Here is a 17,716-nt window from a genome sequence, read left to right on the forward strand (position 1 = left end):
ATGAAAGAAAGAAACGACTATCATTAAGGTTTGTGTCAATAAGTAAGAAAAGGAGTACTTACTTCCGCTTCAGCTACAGTAAATGACTGAAGGATCTGAATTCTGGCATCATCCAATATTTCAACTGTCAAGAACAACAACATAAGTTTATGAGGCCAGTGAGTATGCCAATAAACTAACTCTCAAAAAAAAAAAAAAAGTGATGTGTAGCATTTGCTGATTTCCAGGGTATATATTCTCCCGTTTCAAGCTACTAAGCGTTACAAACTTCCTGAATATATAAGGCTCTCACAAATTGGGACAGACTGGCTACAGCACACATTTGTCAAGGGACTTAAAACATGCCTCTTCTGGTCAATAAACACCATATCAGTGTCTTAACAAACCACATTTTAAGTATATATGTATTTTAAACAGCACACCATAATTCAGTGGTCATCAAAAACCCCATCTATGTGACCCTATCAAGGACCAAAAATGGCAGGATAGATTTTTACTACTCGGCTCTGAAAAGCTCCTAGATTCACAACAAAGAGGTTTTGTTTTTAGAAGGCCACCTTTACTTACCATTTAGGGGGTTGGAAACTAAATAAGATACAAAGGACACAGCCCAGAAACCAAGCTAGTTTAAAATGTCACCCACTCTCGGGGTGCCTGAGTGGCTCAGTCGGTTAAGCCTCTGACTTTGGCTCAGTTTGAGATTTTGAGCCCACGTCAGGCTCTGTGCTGACAGCTCAGAGCCTGGAGCCTGCTTCCGATTCTCTCTCTCTCTCTCTCTCTCTCTCTCTCTCTCTCTGCCCCTCCCCAGCTTGCTTTCTCTCTCTCAAAAAATAAAAAACAATAAAAAAAATTTTTAAAGAATGTCACCACCCACTCTCTACTAATTTGTCCACTCCTAATGGCTATAGGTATCTTGATTCCTAATGGCTACAGGTATCTTTGGCACCAAAACCAAAATGGACCTTGCCACCAGAAAGCTTGGGCAAAGTAAGTTCTTCCTATCTAGCCTGCCTAGTTAGGCAGCTATAGATTATGTATATGAAAACCTAAGTGATAGCACACAGCACATTTATCAAACAGGTAAAATCTGTCTGCAGCTTTGCCCTCTGTTGACTTTGGGCAGCTCTTCTTCCTCCATTTCTGGGTTCCCTCAGCTCCACGCATTCAGGAACCTCAGTGTGTACTGCCTTCAGACCAGCATCAAAATAAAAAGTACTTACTGAAAAAAGACTTCTTCCCCAAAACCTAAAATCGTTCCCCTTTTTACTCACAAATTCTAATACTAATGAGTATAAAACACAAAGACAATATTTCCACGAGTTCTAACACTGACTAATCACCACAGACATTTTCAGTGAGCTATCATGTAAGCGTCAACCACTAGTATCTAGAAACTAATTACATTCCAAGAGTTTGTATAAAAGTGATTCTACGTAACATGGCTTTTTGAGCAGGCTACCTTTTCGAGAAAGTCGGTAAGCATGTATCTCCAGGACAATTTCAGTCCCAACATGCCAGGCTACAAATCCAGTCATTGCATAGGTTTTCCATGGGCCAGGAAGGTTCAGTCCTGGTAAATCCATTCCCAGGAACATTGCTGCCACTACATTTAGAAGAAAAATATATATTCAAATGTAGTCACCACCAAGAGAGATAATTATGTGTGTACGTGTGTGAACTATATCAACTAAAACACAGTAAGAGTTTATGAGATGAATTAGATTAATATTTAAGACCAAATAGTTAATTTAATCTTTTTTTATTGTAAGACTAGAAACGGTCAGATGGGAAATTATAATCATGATCCACCAATTGTTTAAAAAGAGACACTCAAACTTTCCAAACAGCTTTACGTCTGCAATGTTGGAAGGGAGAAAAGTATGGAAATCATTGCTAACTATACTCCTCCCTCCGTGAAGAACCCCCAAAGACTACAGAAATGTGAGAGTAGGAGATGTCAGTTTAGGAATTTATTATATAACACGTAAAAATATACTGGATAACTGTGCTTGACTTTTGACAATCACCTTCCCTGGAAGGTACCATCCCCATGGAAAAGACCTGCAGACAGCCCACCTCAGCCCAACTCACAAATGACCCTCAACTTGAGCATTTGGCCATTAGCATAGCTTGCTTATTCTGCTGGCAAAGGCAAATGCTAAAAAAAAAGTCTTAGAAGGAAAGTTTTAAAGCAATTTTAAAAACCTTAAACTTAAAACTGAAATAACAACTTAAATAGTTACCTCTAGAAATTACTTTCTGGATTTCAATGTTTAAGGTTGATTTCCCCTCAACAACCAATTACTCGAATTACCAATACATCTAAAAATCATTTAATCCAAATTACAACTTGCAATATAAACAACCAGCAATTATATATGAATAAGTGGCATCACAATTACTTACCTGCTATTATTCTAGCAGCTGTTCCCATACTCCAGTGCGTCCAGTTAAACATTTGCCTTCTACCAAATAAAGAACCAATCAGTATTCTCAAAAGAGACAGAACTACAATTAATCCCCAAGAGAATAAAAAGCATGCACCTGAGAATTAGATATCTGAAATACGCTTTAAAACCTTTTAAAGTAAATATAATTTATCACTGAATTTCATAAAGTGCAAAGGATTTTCACTTAAAAAGGAATTAGTTTGCCAAATAATGTTAAGGCCATTTATATGTAAAAGCGATAAGTACTCAGGGTGCCTGAGTGGCTCAGTCTGTTGAGTGTCTAACTCTTGATTTCAGCTCAGGTCATGATCTCACCTGTGGTTCATGAGATCGAGCCCCGCATCAGGCTCTATGCTGACAGCATGGAGCCTGCTTGGGATTCTCTCTCTCCCTCTCTTTCTGCTCCTCTCCCATGTGCACGTGCATGCCCTCTCTCTCTCTCTCTCTCTCTCTCAAACTAAATAAATAAACATTTAAAAAAATTTTTAAAAAGCTATAAATACCTGGGGTCATATAAAGGTGGCCTGAAGGCTGCCAGAAGAGGCTGAAAAACTGCTAAAACCATCACTATACAGCCAAGGTATGGGTGATAACCTGCATACTGAACAAAGTTACATCATTTCATGCGATCTCGCCCATCAGTTTAAATCCTCATGTTAAAAATAATACACACAGATGTACTCTTAGTGTTTTTCTGTAGCTTTAAACATTTATTATTAATAATAGGTACCATTCACTGAGTGCCTACTTTATACCAAGCACATACTTGATAGACATTATTACTAATGCTCACTACAATGCTTGACAGTTATCAATATCCCACCTTTATTTTTTTTAATTTTTTTATTTAATTTATTTTTTTAATTTACATCCAAGTTCATTAGCATATAGTGCAACAATGATTTCAGGAGTAGATTCCTTAGTGCCCCTTACCCATTTAGCCCATGCCCCCCTCCCACAACCCCGCCAGCAACCCTTTGTTTGTTCTCCATATTTAAGAGTCTCTTGTGTTTTGTCCCCCTCCCTGTTTTTATATTATTTTTGCTTGTTCATCTGTTTTACATCTTAACGTCCTCATATGAGTGAAGTCATATGATCAATATCCCATTTCTAAAATGAGGAACCGAAACTTAGAGATCTCAAGCGATGTGTCCAATGCCACACAGTGTGTAAATGGTGGTGGTGGCAGCCATGCGGAGCGCTGCCTCTCCCCCATTAGGATGTTAGGTGATCACCAACACCAGACCAGTACACCCCACCCAGGACTAGTTAGTATCCTCATGTCAGGAGCAATCATCCCAATGTATGGCAATTATTTGTTCAGACCTCTGTGTTTTCCTGAGATGAAGGTTCTATATATGATTCCTTATAACTCAAGTGCTTAATAGAACCTTAGTCACTCAATGAATGTTGATTAAATGAATAGCCTATATAGCCACTGCATTAACATCTTATCTCCTCTGTTCGGAATGAAGGTCTAACCCGAGAAAAGACCATCAACAAAGTATCTCAACAGTTTCGGCTCCACCCCTCTCTTAGAGACGCTGTATGTCTGCTCAAAAGAGCAGACAGTTTTAGCACATTTAGCACTTAGCACAATTTTTCCACTTAAAAACTTAAGAGAGGGACTAAGGAGATGCTCTAACCTGTGACATGTTTAGATGGGGGAATATTACAGTCTGTTGTCACTGACTGCCGTGCTTGGGTAGACTCTAAAATCTGTGATCTAGAAGAAGGATATAGTGGTTTCCAAGCCATGATAGGAAGCTTTGGTAAACAGGAACAATACGCTGACAAAAGAACATTAGAAAAACACTTTCAAGCCATGGACTCAGTTATACACAGATAAAATGATAACCAGGACCATGGAGAAGGAGAGTGCCTCTATCTCATAAAACAACAGTAACAACTGCCGCAAAAGTCTTGTATTTGCTTAGAATGCACAGGAAACTAGCCTAAGTACTTTCAGCTATTTAACTCTCAATTCTCAGAAAGCCTGTGACGTTGCTACTATACTATTCCCTTTATACTATCCTAAACTGCAAAGAGTGCAAACTATAGAGTTTAGATAATAAGTATTAACCCTTGACCCAAATACCTGCATAAAATAAAGTTCATATCAGAAAATCTTCATAATTTCCTTTAAAAAATAGGTCGGTCAATCTAGAAACTACCTAAAAAGCAGGAGGGAGGTTTCTTAGTGACCCAAGATTCATCAGTCTTGCCCTTACGGCAACAGCCCAAAGTGAAATACAGTAAAACCTTGGTTTGAGAACATAATTTGTTCCAGAAACAGGCTTGTAATCCAAAGCACTTGTATATCAAAGCGAATTTCAAGAATCATTGGCTCAGTGGTGATCATGTGACATTCAGCATCAGGTGCTACTTGTATTACAAGACATCGCACATTTGTGAAGTTAAAATTTATTAGAAATGTCTACTTGTCTTACTCACAGAATGAGTTACTCACAATCCAAGGTTTTACTGTATTGAATTTTGATACTGAATTCTGACTGGCTGTAAAACTGGAAAAGTTTTACAAAAGAGCACAGGTTCTGACCTTGGGTACATCGCTTGTTTTCAGTAAGCCTTACCCCTTCATTCAATAATTACTGAGGACCTACTATGTACCAGAATCTGCTCTGGGTGCTTAAGATACACCAGTGAACATACCAGTAAATATCCTGGCTCTCGTGTTAGCTTAGTGGTAATCATAGTGTGAGTTAGAGAAAACCACTTACAGTGTTCACATTCCTTAGATATCACACTTTGAATTTTCACCACTCCACAGTGAGAAAATTCACCCAAGCTATGTAGAGTATATGTAACATTTGATGTAGCCTAAAAATATATTTCATTACCCAGTTATCCACAACAACATCCTCGCTCTGTCCCTGACCCCCAGCCATCTGGAACAGTCACCAGATGATTAAAAAAGGAAAGAAGAGAGATGTATGCAGAAATATCTTTTTACCCATCCATGTGAGTATAAAACAGCAATCTCCTTGGTCATCAAAATGAATTTATATAAAAAAAAAAATCCTGCTGAAGAGATACTTACCCAACTCCAGCCTCTTCTGTAAATAAAAGGCAGAACAAAAGCAATGCAGGTGAGGGCAGTAGTAGTGAGCATGAGCGTCCGATGTACCTGCAAGGGTGAAATGACGCCATGAGAAGACAGTCAACCATGTAAGTGAAAGTAGTTGGCATAAGTGTGGGGAAAAAATCATGGGGCGAGATTCCCTGAAGGCATGCATTTGACTGACATCTAATCACAGTTTGCAGTGAGTTTTAAAATATTTTATTAAATGAACTTTAAAGAAAATTCTAAGCTGCCATGCCCATTGTTCCAAAACATTTGCAAAGACTTCACCAGCACGAGCAGCAGGAATGGATATTTCACACACAGAGCACACCTACTTGCCAAGTCCTTCATTTCCTTCCTTTATTAAGTACCACCACCAAGCACAGTGCTCTACCAGATACAATGAGACAGCAAGGAAACAGAGCTGTCTCCCAAGGAGCTTAGGAAACAACTGAGTAGACCAGAGAAACATATATGAAGTGTCAATTCATTGTCTAAATCCTGAGAATATTGAGAGTGGAGTAACGGTTGAGTATGCCAGGATAAATGGTGCAAACCAAAACTATCCCAGGGAAAGGACATATAATCACTCTACATATCACACCATATATATACACATCATAGTTTTAAAAGCAGTGGAGAATTTGAATTGGTAAAGCAAAGACACAAAGAATTTTCCAGTTGGGAATATCCACACGAACAGATGAGAGAGAAACAGAGGCAGAGAGAGAAAGACAGAGAAGCCAAAGGCAGAGACAGACAGCAGCAAAGCACACAGCAGTAGTAAGGACAAATAAAACAGATTGACTCTGCCAGCCAATAGTGAGAAATGAGGTTAGATGAGGAAAGTTTTAAACGCTACAAATTTATATGAATATAAAGTTTCAAGAATACCCCTTATAAAGTTAAAACTGTTTCAATAAGCAGTATTTTTTTCAAAAGCATATGTGTACATTCTAGCTCAACACATAATTACTAATATTCCACTATACGTGCAACTATCTACACTCGATGACACATGAAAGATACAGTTTGTTTTCCTTTGTTTTGAGGAGTGCTTACTGACTCTTGTCTTTCTACTAGGAGACTGCTTCCTCATCCCATGCAAAGGTGCAGCATGAAAAGGAACACTTCTGGCTCCTCTTCCTACACACAGAGGAGACAGATGATCTTGATTAGTGAGCTAGGAACAGTCTAACCACTCATTGGCAACAACCAGGACAGATCCCTGCTTAGAAATGCATTAACCCCCACTATTTCTTTCTTCTGCTCTCCTATCCTCCTTGACTCATCTATACTCAGTGCAGGAAGTGAACGTTCTTCCAGGCTCTCCCCTTGGCCAAACAGACATGTAAGTCAGGATCTTTTGTGTCCCAAAGTCTATGTTACAAAGGAATGAATGCACATGGCCCCGAGACATTCTCTAATCCACCCTGAACCTCATAAAGCTGTCTCTATTTTGACCTCCATCAAGTATCTTATGTCTATTTTCAGTTGGTTAGGAAATCAAAGGGCAAAATGAAGAAATTATTAGGATTCCAACACTACAACTGTAAACCACCAAAAAAAAAAAAAAGAAAGAAAAAGAAACATACTACATAAGTTTTCATGTTGCAATGTTTAAAGAATATGGAAATTGCATGAAGCTTTTTCTACCACCTACCTGAAACCAAGCTGCTTGACCAAAAACAGGCTTTGCCCAAACAAATTTGAAGAACCGAGCCATGAGCACACCTATGCTAACAGTAGTCATCCATGCCACAAACATTAAAGCACCTGTGGGTGAAAAAATAGAATGGTTGACATCACAAACCAAGCTGTTTCTTACATGACCAAGCCAAGTGCTCGGAACATAGAAAACAGCAAACAAAATACATTCAGTGAATGTAAGCATAACCCAACAACTCCCTATATATCATAGTTTTACCACCACCACCACTACTCCTAATAGCGAAACTTCCGTAGCTCCTACTGCGTGCCAGGCACTAAGAGCTTTACGTGTATTAATCTAATTGATGTTTACAACAATCCCATGAAGTAGTCACAATTAGTATTCCGCCTTTATCGGTTGGGGAAACTAAAGAATAGTGAAGTTAAGTAAGTAACACCTAAGGTTACAAAGTCGGGATTCAAACCCACTCTGGCTTCAGCAACTGTGCTCTTAACCATTACACTAAGACAGCCCTTCTGCAGGTATCTCAGCACCTTCTCACTTCTCATTCCAATAAACAATGAAAAACAAATAGGCATGTTACATGTGAATCCCATTACTATCAAACTGGAGCTACTACTAGAAGCAAATTATCAATAATAAAGTTATTTTCAAGCTTAACTATGATGACATTTATTGAAACTCTACTGGAAGGAATAACTGAAGAATACAAAGGAAATATACCAAATAAGGAAATATCCCCCCACCCAATACTAGTATTGAAGAGTAGTATAGTATACACTATACTATTCCCCTACTTTTAAATCCCATCTTTTCAAAAATAAAACAGGCTACTTTTCAAATGGAATAAACTTTTATCTGTAGAACCAGAGCCTTGTTTTTAGACGACTGCTCTTCCAACATAGTTAATTTCATCATTTTAAGTATACAATATTTATGTATAGCAGTGAGTAATTTGTATACCCTCAAATACTTTGTACACTGATCAGTTCAACAAAACTGTATCTTTGAGACTAAACTACTGTTAAATAATCAAAATCACAAAGCACTCTTCTATTATAAGCCTTTATTTTAATAAATGTCATAATTAAGGTCTCACAAAAATTAAACTGATTAACCCAGTGATACTTAACTCTGGCTACAGTTAGAAACAACTAGGGCACTCTTGAAAAATTACAGATGTCTTAAAAGCTCCATTAGTGATTTTAAAGTGCAGCCAGGGTTAAAACCACTGAATGATCCCTACTCTCTACTTTTAATAAAAATTTGCAAACATTAAGATAGACGCTGCTACCTGCAAATGTTAATATTTGAACATAGAAGACTTATGAACATTTTGCTAAATTATGCCCACTACTGGGGCACTTGGGTGGCTCAGTGGGTTGAGCATCCGACTTCAGCTCAGGTCATGATCTCATGGTTCATGGGTTCCAGCTCCGCATCAGGCTCCCCGTTGTCAGTGCAGAGCCCACTTCAGAGCCTCTGTCTACCCCCCTCTCTGACCCTCCCCCATTCATGCTCTCTCTCAAATATAAATAAACATTTAAAAATAAATAAATAAATAAATAAAGCTCAGTACCATTCCTAATCCAGCCAGCACTGAGCCATCAGGTAAATTTATTCCACAAAACATAAGAATGCTATGCAGGTAACTTACCATGAGCCTTCAGAAGAAATAAAGAACGGGAGCCTCCCACATTCTTTGGATAGTCTGTCACATTATGTTTCTCATATGTAATCAAAGGTTGCTGAGAATGCTTATATATTCGACCTGAAATTTTTAAAAAGAAAATGAAGAAGAATTACTTCCTTAGGAGAGAAGGAATAGAAAGACAGCGGCATGACATAGAAACAAAACTTCTTAAGGTAATAAAAAATAAATATTGCCAGAGATGCCATTCATATGCAAAAGCCACATAATTGTATATTCAAGTATATACGATCTTCTTGAAAAAAAGCTAAAGAGATAATTTAGCCAATGAAGAGATGAATCAAGGGGCGCCTGAGTGGCTCAGTCAGTTAAGCATCCGACTTCAGGACTTCAGCGCAGGTCATCATCTTGTGGTTCACAAGTTCGAGCCCTGCCTCAGGCTCCATGCTGACAGCTCAGAGCCTGGAGCCTGCTTCGCATTCTGTGTCTCCCTCTCTCTCTCTGCTCCTTCCCCACTCGTGCTCTGTCTCTCAAAAATAAATAAATGTTAAAAAAATTTTTTAAAGAGAGATGAATCACAGGGGTGCCTGGGTGGCTCAGTCGGTTAAGCGTCTTGACTTCAGCTCAGGTCATGATCTCGCAGTCCATGAGTTCGAGCCCCACGTCGGGCCCTGTCCTGACAGCTCAGAACCTGGAGCCTGCTTCAGATTCTGTGTCTCCCTCTCTCTCTGCCCCTCCCCTGCTCATGCTCTGTCTCACTCTCAAGAATAAATAAATGTTAAAAAAAATTAAAAAACAAAAAAGAGAGGTGAATCAAAATGAGGACTAAGAATGGAGAAGTTATAGAGTGTCTGAGTGGCTCAGTTGGTTAAGTCGATTTGGACTCAGGTCATGATCTCACAGTTTATAAAATTGAGCTCATGTCAGGCTCTATGCTGCTTAGCACAGAGCCCACTTGGGATTCTCTCTCCCTTTCTCTCTGCCTCTCCCCTGATCATGCTCTCTGTCTCTCAAAAATAAATAAATAAACATTAGAAGAAGAAGAAGAAGAAGAAGAAGAAGAAGAAGAAGAAGAAGAAGAAGAATGGAGATCATGGTAAAAGAGCTGGGGGTATGCAAGAGACCAAACGCTGTGAAGTCAAAACGATCACTGATACTATGACTAAAAATCACTGAAAATGTCAAATATAATTCTTGAAAGATACTACATATTTTTTAAAATCTGGAGTCCTAGACTAAACTAACAGAAATTGGACCTGGACAAAGGAAGTGGATAGAAGACAAACAAAAGCATTTGATGCTGTATTATTTGGCATATGGTCAATTCAGACAGGGTTTGACTAACAGACCAAACCCCCAAATAACAGTGATGTAAACAAATTAAGGATATGTTATTATTTATTATGTATAAGATTAAATCTTTGAATGCATAGAATTATTCCAATTAGTTTGGTATGTGACTATGTATGTATGTGAATCTGGGAATCTATCCTACAGAAATATTCCCTTTTAACCAAAGATATAATGTACAAAAATGTTCACAAAAGGGTTTTTTTTAATGCTGGCAAAACAAAAAAATTAGGTAAGCTAGATGTCCCTCATTAAGAGAATAAATCACAGAACATATTATTTTTAGGATACAATGCAGGTGTCAAAACAAATAGAAATAACTAAGAAATTTGATACAACAGACACACAGGAATCCTTATCCCAATGAAATACGTATTAAACCACAGACCACATCTCAATAATTTCCAGAAAAGAAATAATTACACAGGATACAGGTAAGTATCTATCCAAAATGGAACAAAGTGAAAAATTAACAACAAAATCTAAGGAAAAAATGGCCCACCTAGATATTTCCAAAACTACTTTTCTAAATAACCTTCAGGTTAAATAGGAAATCAAAATTTAAAAGTCTTCTTTACAATGAATAACAATGAAGGCATTTCATATCAAAACACATGTGATACAATCAAGGTAGTATTCAAAAGAGGCTTTTATCATCTTAAAAGAATCCTTTAAAAAAAAAAAAGACTTAAAGTATTGAAATAATCATGTAATTCAAGAGGTGTTTACAACAAAATATAACCAAAGAAACCAGGAAGGAAGATAGATTAAAAATAAAGGTAGAAATTAACAAACTAGTAAGTCTAAAAATCAGGAAAATCAAGTCTGCAAAAGACCAAGAAAACTGACTGTTTTTGGCAAGTCTGACTACAAAATAGAAAGAACACAAACAGTATTAGAAATAAAAAGGATGACACAACTGCTAATATAGAAGACACTCTTTAAAATTGTATGAAAATACTATATACAACTTTAAGTGAGACAAAAAAAATTTTTAAATTGAAATAAAATGGATGAATTTCTAGAAAAGTCTAGAATTATAAAACTTCATCAAAAAAGTAGTAGTAACTCTGGACAGTAATAATGGTAGAAGAATTTTTTTAATTAGTCAAATATTTCCATTTCTAAAGGCTCAGACAGCTATGTGCATGAGTTCTATCATAAAATTTAAAAAAAAATTTAACTTTAAAAACTCATTTAAGCTCTTCTAGAGTTCATTCTATGAGATTAGCATAACACTGAAACCAAAACTAGGCAGGCGTGCATGTGCGCGCGCACGCGCGCGCACACACACACACACACAAAATCTTATAACCAAAGACCAAAATCAACTACAAATATAGATGCAAAAAGTTTAAATAAAATGTTAGTGATTCAAATCAACTGTGCATTACAAGAATTATAGGGGCTCCTGGATGGCTCAGTGGGTTAAGCACCCAACTTCAGCTCAGGTCATTATCTTGCGGTTCATGGGTCTGAGCCCCAAATCGGGCTCTGTGCTGACAGCTCACAGCCTAGAGCTTGCTTCAGATTCTGTGTCTTCCTCTCTCTCTTCCCCTCCCCCACTCACACTCTGTTCTCCCTCTCTCTCTCAAAACTAAATATCTGAAAAAACAGAGTATTATAAAACATGGCCAAGCAAGGTTTATCCCAGGAAAGTGAGGACCATTTGCCATTCTGAAGTCTATAAAAGTAATGATAAAATATTATCTTAATTGCTGCCTGACAGACATCAAATGAAATTCTTGCTAGTCCACATTTTTCTGGGAGAAGTAATACAATGGAACAAGACAAAAAATGAGGGCTATGTAACCACATTATCTGCATAAAATACGATGTTTACCTAGAAAATCCAAAATAATCAACTGGAAAACTAGATGGCTACATTCAAGACAAACATTCAAAAATCAATAATTTTCCTATACACCAACAAATTTAGAAAATGTAAGAAAAATAATCCCATTCACAATAGGTCGTATTAAAATCTATAAAATTCATAGAAACAAAGTAACAAAAAATATATATAAACCCTATATGAAGACTTGAAGAACACCACAGGATTTCAATCAATAGAATATCCAGTATACTTCTGGATAGAAAGACTCTCTATTGCAAAGATGTCGATTATTCTTCAAGTTAATCTAAAATTTCATTGCAATTCCAATCACAACCCCAACAGGATCTTTAATGGAATCTGACAATCATTTCTAAAGTTTATCTGGAAGAACAGATAGATAACAAAGAGTCAAGAATTCCTGAAAAAGGCAGCCAGGAAGGGAATCATGCTCTATCAAAATTCATAACCTATTATAAGGCTATAGTAATTTCAACGAGTACAGTAATAGATTAGTGGAAAAATAAACTAGAAATAGTTTGATTTACTAATAAATGTTTGATATATGATAAAGAGGCTTTTGAAGCAGCAAAGATAAAATGAACTATTCAAAAAATGGTGTTAGGACAGCTGATTTCATTTCACAAATACTATTATATCATGGCTTGTTTATAACAGAGATCAGAGATAAAGCAGGAAACAAGAAAAGTTTTATGTAATGAATACCTACAGAAGAGAGTCAAGAAGAGAGAGACAATAACTATCAGGAATTATACTGAATTAGCAGAGCGGCAGTAATGAAAACCAGACCACATTCCCAATAGCCTGAGAGTCATTTGGAAGAAAGTATTTTTAAATTCTGATTCATTTCACAGCCATGGCTGAACAAGAATTTAACCTTCATTAAAGCAGAAGTCCATTATAATTTTTGGAGTTCCTTTGTACGGCTCTATTATAATCTTGGATTTCTGCTCTAAGGCAAGTTGAGTTTGTGTTTAGTACAAGGCTCTACAGTATTATGTGACATGTGGTATTCCTAAATTGTTAAAATAACCGGCCATGTGATAACAGAGTCTGCAGGTCATTAATTATTTAAATTGGTAGATTTCCTAATTGTGAATTACTTATTCACCCAAGTGAGTTCTATCATTTCGCATGACTGCTTATCTCATGATAGGACAATGTCAGCATTCTAGGAAGGAAACAGTATTAGAAAAAGGTTTTAAATGGATTTTACTGAAATTGGGTACATTTTACATTTATAAGAGTTACTGAGATTTTATGATGGCTTTGAAAAATGGTTTCAACCTCACAAAGTCTCACTGCTTTTAAGCAGACTGCAATTTATAAATGGTTCACGTACATATAACTAGATAACAGAAGAGACAATGATTTATGTGGCAATTGTACTTTGTTCCTTAATACAAGGGTACTGGAAAGTTTATTCCCTAAAGCAGAAATGTTAGGTTTGGATTTTTTTTTCTTTTTGAGGTTTTGTTTTGCTTTTTTGCTTTGCACTCCACCAGTTTAAAAAAAAAAAATGAGTCTGTGCTCCCAACATATGTATACTTGAGTTAATAAACACATTCGTGTACGATTGTTTTAATGCATTATGTACACTAAAATATATTTAAAAAGAATTTTTTTAAGATGAGAGGAGGTAAAATCAATCTATATACAAAGTTCTGGTGTTGTTCCTTGGATTCCTGGACTGCCTTACAATGTATATACACCTTATTTGGGAGAACCTTGTCCTAGAGCAATGAGTTATCAAACCACAGTATACAAAACAATCACCTGGGATGCTGGTTAAAAATGCAGACGAATGAGGTGCCTGGGTGGCTGAGTTGGTTAAGCATCTGACTCCAACTTCAACTCCTGGTTTCAGCTCAGGTCATGATCTCACATTCCATGGGTTCGAGTCCCGCATAGGGCTCTGCACTAACAGCACAGAGCCTGCTTGACATTCTCTCTCTCCCTTTCTCTGTACCCCTGACTCATGCTGTCTCTGTCTCTCCCAAAAATAAACTTTTTTAAAAATGCAGATTCCAAGCATCAACAACAGAGATTCAGTGGGTCTAAGATGGAGTTCAGGAATCTGCATTTTTTAGCAGCCACTCAATTCTGAAGAAGGTTGTTTGAGGCTACACTGAAGCTTTTCTGAAGAAGGTTGTTTGAGAAACACCACAAAAGACAATACAGATGTTCTCCCCCATAACATCAGCACAGCAACACCAGCAGGAGAGGAAGATACAACAATGGTCTATTCTGCACACGCATTATCCAGGAATGAGGTTTTTCTGAGGAAATATTAGAACTATCACTTAAGGGGAGCCTGGGTGGCTCAGTTGGTTAAGCATCCGACTTCGGCTCAGGTCATGATCTCACCGCTTGTGGGTTCGAGCCCGCATCGGGCTCTGTGCTGACAGCTCAGAGCCTGGAGCCTGCTTCAGATACTGTGCCTCCCCCTCTCTCTGTCCTTCCCATGCTCATTTTCTGGTTCTCTCTGTGTCTCAATAATAAATAAATGTTAAAAAAAACATTTTTAAAAAAAGGACTAACACTTAAAATATTGTTTCTATAAGAAAATACATTCTTGGGGCGCCTGGGTGGCGCAGTCGGTTAAGCGTCCGACTTCAGCCAGGTCACGATCTCACGGTCCGTGAGTTCAAGCCCCGCGTCAGGCTCTGGGCTGATGGCTCAGAGCCTGGAGCCTGTTTCCGATTCTGTGTCTCCCTCTCTCTCTGCCCCTCCCCTGTTCATGCTCTGTCTCTCTCTGTCCCAAAAATAAATAAACGTTGAAAAAAAAAATTAAAAAAAAAAAAAAAAAAAGAAAATACATTCCAATTTCTACAGTGCTGACCTAAGAAGAAATTTTTGGCATTCTCATATACCCCCCCCACGCACACAATTTATTATATAATAGAATTCATCCACTTAAATGAAATTGCTTTTATTTTAATACGTGTAACATCTTTTAAGTATAAAATTTTCTAAAGTATAAATGCAAACTGTTAAATCCCATAGCAATTTAAGACATCCATTTGCATCAATAATCATTTATGAAGCATTTGTAACATACCGGGCACCAAAGGAAGCAATCTGGTATGATGGAAAGGGCATGGCTTCTGTAAGCAGAACAGCCTGGGGTTTAATATCTGACTTAATAATTTCTTACTTGTTAGATTTGGAAGAAGTTACTTAACTTTTCTAGGTTCCAGTTTCTTTATTTCTAAAATGGTCAATATAATGTATATTTACAGAGCCTCTGTGAGAAATAAACAAGATATGTATACTGCACACAGTAAGTGACAATTGTAATATTGACAAACAATTACCTGCGCTTTAGTGGTATCTGTTTCAAAACACACATACGTGACCTTTTCCTCATTAAAAATCCAATTCCTGTATTTCCCATGTTCAAAAGTGTTGACTAGTTAGGCTCTGAGGTCAAAGAGTTTGGGTTCAAATTCCAACTCTACCATTCACTCATCTGGGCAAATTACTTAACTGCTCCTAAGCCTCAGTTTCCTCTGGGATGAAACAGATAATAATACTACATATCTAATGTAATATTATGAAGATAAAAATGAAAAATCTAACTATAGTGCTTATCCAGTGACTGGCACTCATTAAGCCCTGAGTAATTTTTATTCATTATCATTTAACCAAGAAATGATTTTCAAGCCATATTTGCTGATGCTGGTGCAAATAAGAATACATGATTTGACTAAGATAACTACACATACCACCTACAACTAAATCTACAAATATTCCTAAATTTTCTTGTAACATGAGTAGATATTTTATCCTGCTTCAAAACCACTGTCTCCCCTTTACCTAGAGTATAAAATCTAAACCACGTAATAGAATATGCAAGGCTTTTCACAACTCCACCTGCACCACATTTGTCTCTTCCTCTTCCTTTACCTCACCCCCTGACCTCCCATTCTATACACCCAGCTTCTCACAGTTTTAAATTTTTTTTAATGTGTTTATTTATTTTTGACACAGGGAGAGACAGAGCATGAACGGGGGAGGGGCAGAGAGAGAGGGAGACACAGAATCTGAAACAGGCTCCAGGCTCTGAGCTGTCAGCCCAGAGCCCAACGCGGGGCTCGAACTCATGGACCGCGAGATCATGACCTGAGCCGAAGTCGGACGCTTAACCGACTGAGCCACCCAGGCGCCCCTCTCACAGTTTTAAAAAGAAGTTACAGTCTCAAAGTTTGGGCACAGTATTATCTCCCAAGAGAGGAGTCACTAAATACTACCTTGGCATTTCTTGTAGTTCTTCAAAACATCATTAGCCAAGGCCTTAAACAAAATCTAATAATCCCTTTTAATATGTGTTACAACACAAGGGCTACTAGGTGGCTCAGTCGGTTAAGCATCTGACTCTTGATTTTGGGTCTGGACACGATCTCATGGTATCGTGAGTTCAAGCCGCACATTAGACTCTGTGCTGGCAGCATGGAGCCTCCTTGGGATTCTCTGTCTCCCTCTCTGCCCCTCTCCACTCGCACTATCTCTGTCTCTCTCAAAATAAATAAAAAAGGTTAAAAAATGTTTTTAAAAAATGTGTTGCAATCAATACCCACCAGGGCAGTCTTCTTAAGGATAAGGGAAATATTCAAACTCATAAAACTACCATAGGCTGCACTTGACATCAGATTCACTTAGAAAGACGTGGGACAGGAGACACAGCACATCTGCAGAGCACTGAGAGGCATTCTCCTTCAATGGGAGATCCTGTAGCACTTTATTCAGCTGTCCAAGAGCTATTCTCTCTTCCCTTCCTCCAGCTCCCTGGAAAAAGCTCAGGTTCAAGGAGGTGAAATTCACAGTGGACAGGTTACCCTGCAAAAGCCAAAATCTGTTGCAACAACCCTACAGTCACTGTTTGTAGGATCCCTGCCAGGGATCTGCCAATGTCACAACACTTAGGGAAGCCCAAAGATATGGCTTCTTCCTAGGTATTTATAGTTCTTCCTGGTCCAAATGCAGTTTGCCATCCAGAAGTCATTTTTATCATAAGCATGTTGCTTTATGACACAGTTGACACTACTTTTATCTAGTTTCCAGGGAAACAAACCTAGAAGGTTAACCGAAGTCAAATTGTCAGGTAAAAATGGAAAAGGGTTTTGATAACTCTTTACCCACAAGTGGGTATCTTAAAAAATGAGCAATTATAGTAGTGTCTCCAGAACAGGTGGAAAAGGGAAGAAGAGAAAGGAACAAACTTGAAAAGATAGTTTTTATCAATATACGTACCATTGTCAGCTGCACCATCTGCTAGAAAGATGTAGTAGCTTGTGTTTAGATCAAATCTATTCTTAACCCCAGGGAGGGTAATGTTTCTTCTGAAAGAACACTGCATAACACCATCCGCCAGCCTCCAAGCCATATCCTCAAGAGCACCCTACAAACACACACAATGGGTCTCTTCAGCACTTTCCACAGATTTGCTAAAAATGAAATATGATCAAAATCCTGACCTGTTCGATTTCCTTTCCCTAAGATCCTTTGTGCATGTTTTGTCTGCTGTATCATTGTTTGTCCACTTCCTCTCTGAGGAGTACAAGAAACATTTTCTCCTGGTTTATTGGTCTTTATCCTACTTGGCAAAAACACTATTTTTACTTTGAGTCAGAACCCCACAAACCCTCTACCC

The 17,716-nt window shown here is 37.8% G+C and overlaps 1 protein-coding gene across 3 annotated transcripts in view; it reads right to left on the reverse strand.

Moving 5' to 3' along the window:
* FRRS1 (ferric chelate reductase 1) overlaps nucleotides 1-17,716 on the reverse strand; it is a 97,253-nt gene that overhangs the window by 2,332 nt on the left and 77,205 nt on the right. For all 3 annotated transcript variants that reach the window (XM_045478396.1, XM_045478398.1, XM_045478397.1), the window contains exons 8-15: nucleotides 17,317-17,464; nucleotides 8,865-8,978; nucleotides 7,199-7,311; nucleotides 5,512-5,598; nucleotides 2,954-3,051; nucleotides 2,407-2,465; nucleotides 1,460-1,603; nucleotides 63-124 (exon numbers count right to left, since the gene is read on the reverse strand). In XM_045478396.1, coding sequence (XP_045334352.1) covers nucleotides 63-124; nucleotides 1,460-1,603; nucleotides 2,407-2,465; nucleotides 2,954-3,051; nucleotides 5,512-5,598; nucleotides 7,199-7,311; nucleotides 8,865-8,978; nucleotides 17,317-17,464 — 825 coding nt within the window. The remainder of the gene's footprint in view (nucleotides 1-62; nucleotides 125-1,459; nucleotides 1,604-2,406; nucleotides 2,466-2,953; nucleotides 3,052-5,511; nucleotides 5,599-7,198; nucleotides 7,312-8,864; nucleotides 8,979-17,316; nucleotides 17,465-17,716) is intronic.

This window comes from Leopardus geoffroyi, chromosome C1 (assembly GCF_018350155.1).
Source record: "Leopardus geoffroyi isolate Oge1 chromosome C1, O.geoffroyi_Oge1_pat1.0, whole genome shotgun sequence".
Lineage (NCBI taxonomy): Eukaryota > Metazoa > Chordata > Mammalia > Carnivora > Felidae > Leopardus > Leopardus geoffroyi.